We start from the raw sequence: 5,501 nt of genomic DNA, 5'->3' as shown, positions 1-5,501 counted from the left end.
ACCCGGAGGCCTTTGATGGTGCCGCCTTCCAGCTCAACCACACCACTACACTTCTGCTACACATATGCCATTTGTGGTTTTGTCGTGTTGCCGCACTCTTCCCTTCGCGCTTTGGGTGGCACTCCTGCGGCCAGTGACACAGGGCCAAGATGCCTTCCCCTCCTCCTCTCGGGCGAGGCGTCCCCCATAGTGGGTGAGCACCTTCGCCATGTGCCACTAGCGCACATGCCCTCGATGTTTAGGAGTACACCTTTTCTGCCCTTGATCTGCACAGGCGGCGGTCCCGGATGCTGGCGCCCGCCCGCCCGCCCGCCCGAGGGGAGGCGCCTTACACACACACACACACACTCCAGTCGGGGACGCGGGGCATGCATGCTGCATGCGGGGGGGGGGGGGGGGGGGGCCCCCCCCGGGGGGTAGGCGAAAGCAAGGGGCCCTCCTTCTCCGCTCGGTTGTCGGTCAACGGCGCCGGGTGGACCGCGGCACATGCCCAAAGGGTCGGACGCGGGCTGCGCCCTCCCCTCTCGATCGGGGGGGGCACTCCGCAAGGGAGGGCGCGGGGAGGCCGGTGGCCCGCTCGCGTTGGGCCCAATCAGATCACCCCTCCGCCACGTGGTGTGTCACGAGACAACACTCCAGTGTGGCGATCGCCCCATCCCCAGGCCTATGCACCGGCATTTTCAGCCGGCGGCCGGCTCGGTGGTGTCTCTGGTCGCCAGTCCCATTCCACCCCTCAATCTCCCTGCTTTTCTCGCGGTCTCCTTCCCCTCGCCCTGCCCCCTGCCACATTGCCGCTCTTCGGTGCCGCCATTGCTGTCTGCCCCGGATGAATCCCGAGGACTTCGGCTTCAACCGCCCCCCGCGCCCGGTCCCCGGACAATACCAGCCGCGGCGGTCGAGCCCCCTGTCGGGGCTGTCTTCGTACGGGTGCCCCCCCCCCCCCCCTCCCTGGTAGGGGCTTTTGCCCCTCTCCCTGCATTGCTTTCGCCTGGGCTGGATCTGCCTTACATGCGTAGCCTCTTCGTCCTGCTCCGCCCCCTGCTCCTGCCACCTAACAAATCTCCTCCCCCCCCCCCCCCCCCCCCCCAATGGCGCACTCCACAAAGGCACCCAGAGAGCGGGGACCTTCCCACCTTCGACCCCCTGGCACCGGCCTCCCTGCACCATGTCAGGCCGTCGGATGACTCGCGCTATGATCCGCTCAGCTGGACGGACTACTTTAGCGAGCACTACTTCCTGGACATCCCGGATGGGGTATGCACCCCCGGCGTGGGACGGCTCTGGGTGCCTGCTCCCCGTGCATTTCCGTGTGCCTGACCCTTCTCTTCCTGTCCTCCCCCCTCCCCTCGCCTCCCCCTGGTCATCTGGGTCACCCGCAGAAGGTGTCTGTCTATCAGATCGGTCAGATGGCCCCACACCGGCCGCTACTGATCCTGCACCATGGTGCTGGGCATTCCGCCCTATCGTGGGCTCTCTTCAGTGTGCGCATTGCATTTGCTTGACCTCGCTGCCCTGCGGTTGCTTGCCAGTCTGACGCTTCTGTCCTTCGGTCACAACTCGGCGTCCACCGACACATGCAGAAGAGCCTCTCTGCCCAACTTGGCGGAAACATTGCCATCGTGGCCATCGACTGCCGTAACCACGGTCCGTTCTCCCGCACTAGGGGATCCACCTCTCTGCCGCCGCCGCCGCCGCCGCCGCCGCCGCCGCCGCCGCTGCTGCTGCTGCTGCTGCTGCTGCTGCTGCTGCTGCTGCTGTTGCCGTCACCGCCGTCACCGCCGTCACCGCCGTCACCGCCGTCACCCCCGTCACCCCCGTCACCCCGACTCCCCTCGTGTCCTGTGCCTCTGACTCCTCTTGTTTGTTCCCCTCCTCCTCTCGCACTTGCCGCATACAGGTCGCACTGAGCTTGCCAACCCGACGGCCCTGTCGCTGGAGCAGCTGACAGCCGACTTGGCGGCCATAATCGAGGCTCTCTTCGCCCGGGGGGGATTGGACCCGAAGGCTCCGCCCCATACCTTTTTGGCTGGCCACAGTCTGGGCGGGGCGGTGGTGGTGAACGCCGCACGGCCCGATGCCAAGGTGCAGATCCCGGCCCTGTCTGGGGTCATTGTGCTGGATGTGGTCGGTGGCACGGCGCACGATGCGGTGATCAGCCGAAGCGTGCACCGGGTGCTGCAGGCGCGGCCATCCACCTTCCCTGACATCCGGTCGGCCATCGCGTGGTGGTATGTTGGTGCATGCGCATGCGCATGCGCATGCACGGGTCTGTCCGCTTGTCCGGCTGGGTGCTTTCCCTCCTTGTTGACCCGCCTCCCTCGTCGCTCCTTCTGTTCGGCTGCTTGCCTCTCATGCTCCCAATTGCCGCCTTCTCGCCGGTTCCTGCCTCGCTGTCGGTCCTTCTTTCGCCCACCTTTCGGACAGCGTGACAAGCCAGACCGTGCGAAATCTGGAGAGCGCTCGAGTGTCGGTGCCGAGCATTGTCACCGAGATCGAGGGCCGAGGGGATGCCGCGCCGCGCCTCCGCTGGGTGACAGATCTCTTCTCGAGCGAGCCCTACTGGTCAGGTGCGCCATTGCCAGCGGGCGACCCCAGCCCGGCTGTCTTCCCTCTCATGTGTGTGTGTGTGTGTGTGTGTGTGTCTGAGTGTGTGTCTGAGTGTGTGTCGGCGCACGCGCGGAAATGCGTGCGCCCTGTGCCATGTGCCCCTGACCGATCGTCTGCTCATGTGGATGTGCATATGTGTGTAGGGTGGTTCCCCACCCTGTCGGAGGATTTCCTCAAACTGCGCTGTGCCCGGTTGCTGGTGTTGGCCGGGCATGATCGTCTGGATGAGACCCTGCTCATTGGACAAATGCAAGGTGCGTATGGACAAGCAGCTCGCCGCTTCGGACGAGTCCTCTCCTCGATTTGCATGCGCCCCTCTGGGCTTCATTTGTTGCCCTCCCCCGCCCCCCTCGCTTGCTTGCTCGCTCGCCGGCCCAGGGCCGACGGGCAAGCACGCCCTTCGCCCATATTGATGTGTCTTTCCCGGTTGCTTCGTCCCATGTTCGTGGCTGCCCCGGGCGGCACCCTCTGCCTTCAGGTCTGTTTCAGTTTAAGATCCTCCCCCAGGCGGGGCACTGCGTGCAGGAGGATCAGCCCGGCCTGTTGGCGTCCACCATCGAGGGCTTCGTGTCCCGATACTCGGGGGCTCGGCTTCGGTAGGAGGGGCAGGGGATTCAGCGGCCCCGGTCGCGCCGGGTGCTGGCCCGCTGTTATCTTCCCCTTTTGGCCGCCGCTCGGACGGGCCAACGTGCTGCCTCCCTGGCGGAGGATTCCAGGGGGAGGGGGAATAACAAATAACAAATATACCAGCAATATACCCCTACCTGCGCGGTTCACCCCGTCCCCCCCCCCCCGAGCGGGAATAAGGCCTGTTGTGTGCGTGTGTCAGGCTGCGGAGCGCGAAGTGCCAGCGTAGGCACGCTTGGCCGACACTGAACCATTGGCACCCACAGCGCCGAGGCTGACGCTTGCCACCAACTCCCCTGTGTTCTTGCATCCGCACGCGGGCGTGCGGCAGCCGTGCCCCGAGCACAGAGGGGGGAGGGAGGCGCGCGCGGGACGCTGCCCCCCCCCCCCCCCCCTCCCGCGCCCGGGGCACGGCTGCGGCCCGGGTGCGGGCCGACGGCCATGGCGGGCCGATGATGGCCGGGCAGCGCCCTGCTGCTTAACCCTTTTTTCTCTTCTCGGCTCGCGAGGTGCGGCGCGGGGGAGTCAATCCGGAATCTCCTGGCTGCGTGCGGGTGGCCACGGTGCACCCCGGGATTGTCGTCCCCCTCGGGACGGGGCACGCCCCCTGCGTACGGGAGGAGCATGCGGGGGGGGGGGGGTGAGCCTTGAGCGAGTCCGGAAAAACATGCGCGAGATACCCCGACATCATCCCGCTCCACCGGCAGGGTGGTGGCGGCGGCCGGTCGAGAGGAGGGCGCACCGCGAAAGCCAGAGCATGATGCCGCGAGTCGCGTGCCGGCGGCACCCTTAACAGGGGTGCTATGGCCCGGTGTTCTGTCCTGCGCAGGGGGCGAATTCTTGCCCCGCCCCCCGCGGCAGGGGCACGCGTTTGCGCCCCTGTGTTGGGGACGCCGGGCGCTGCCCGCTTCCGGGGGGGCCCGGCGGCGGGTCCTTCCCCCGTCCTGTGTCCTCTTCCCGTCCCCCTCCCCCCCCCCCGCCCCGTGCCCTTGGGGCCGCCACGCGCCACTGTATATCATTTACGCGACCCAATTTCCCGCATCGCCCGGCCCGGGGCTCTCACTGCGGGCTTTTGTGCGGGGCCCATCCCCTGGCGCCCGGCACACGCACGCGCGCACACACCGCCCAGGGCGGCGGGCTTCAACTGCGCCCGGGCGCAGCACGGAGGCCCGGCGGGCACGGCCCCCCCCCCCGGCACATGTGAATGTCATCTCCGGCTTACCGGCTCCGGCTCGTCCCGTCCCGTCCCAGGAATGGCGGAGGTATGCGCAGGCCCGCGCGCCTGCGCTCTTGGCTCCCCGCCTGTGCTCCTGGCTGTGTGTGCAGCAAGGGACCGAAGTGGCGGTACGCCCCCTGGCCACTGAGTACCCCCTGAGCGAGCGCGCGCGCTTGTGTGCGTGCACGTCCGCAGGCTGACGCGCCGGTGCAGGTCGGCTGGCGGTCGGCTGGCCAGCTCCCCCCCCCCCCCGCGCACCCCTGAGTGCATCCGATGATGTGATGCGATTGTCGCTGGCCGGTCGGACGGAGGCAGATGTCGGAGCAGGGGGAATCTCCCCCGTGGAGCGGGCTTACGTCCCCTCTTTTGCCCCCGGGCGCCCCCCGGCCCCGCGGCGGTTCCTGGGCGCGCGCGCGCGCCGGGGGCACGCCAGGCGCGTAAGTGGGTACAGCAGAAGCCCCCCCCCCCCCCCCCCCCCCCCCCCCCCCGGGGGGCCGGCCCGCCCCAGGTGCGCGGGCAAACGAGCGCACGCTTCCCCTCCGGTCCCCGGGGAGAGCGAACTCCCCGGACTGGGTGCCCAGCCTTCCCTGGAGGCCCCATACCGATGCTGGGGGGGGGGGGGGGGGGCGAGGCAGAGCAGCGCCTCGGCGCTGCCCATCCCTCCCTCTCCCTCTGCCTCTGCCCCTTCCTCTGCCCCTCGCCGTCTCTCTCCCTTTCAAGAAGGTGGGACCCACCCGGCACGGGCCGTCCCGCCCGTGCGAGCATCTCCCCTTCTGGCACCACTGCCCCTCCCCTCCCTCCTTGCCCCGCGCCTCCCCGCCTTCCCCGCTCCCCTTCGTGCCAGTCCTCGCCTTGCCCCCTTTACACGCAGACGCACACACGCGCGCCTCGCCCCCTCTTTCGGCCGCCCGGACGTCGCTGATGGCGGTGCGCTTGCCAGCCCTGTTCCCCCGCCTGCGTTCCTCCCTGCATTATGCGCACTGGCCGGCTGGTGGCCGGACCACGCTGACCCTCTGCGTCGGCCATCGCGTGGTGGTATGTTGGTGCATGC

General features: G+C 68.6%; 2 protein-coding genes across 2 annotated transcripts in view; both read left to right on the top strand.

Moving 5' to 3' along the window:
• Window positions 1-731: 731 nt before the first annotated feature.
• Window positions 732-3,388, top strand: H696_02192 (hypothetical protein). Its single transcript, XM_009496090.1, has 8 exons — window positions 732-921; window positions 1,107-1,254; window positions 1,380-1,481; window positions 1,581-1,644; window positions 1,898-2,228; window positions 2,425-2,567; window positions 2,751-2,861; window positions 3,086-3,388. Exons 1-8 carry the CDS (start codon window positions 827-829, stop codon window positions 3,205-3,207), a joined length of 1,116 nt encoding a protein of 371 aa, XP_009494365.1. The 5' UTR covers window positions 732-826; the 3' UTR covers window positions 3,208-3,388.
• A 1,983-nt stretch (window positions 3,389-5,371) lies between these two features.
• H696_02191 (hypothetical protein) overlaps window positions 5,372-5,501 on the top strand; it is a gene marked incomplete at its 5' end in the record, with an annotated part of 4,750 nt that continues 4,620 nt past the window's right edge. The window contains one exon of the mRNA XM_009496089.1: window positions 5,372-5,441. Coding sequence (XP_009494364.1) covers window positions 5,372-5,441 — 70 coding nt within the window. The remainder of the gene's footprint in view (window positions 5,442-5,501) is intronic.

The sequence above is a fragment of the Fonticula alba genome, assembly GCF_000388065.1.
Source record: "Fonticula alba strain ATCC 38817 unplaced genomic scaffold supercont2.3, whole genome shotgun sequence".
NCBI lineage: Eukaryota > Rotosphaerida > Fonticulaceae > Fonticula > Fonticula alba.
This window is presented reverse-complemented; position numbering and strand designations above follow the sequence as displayed.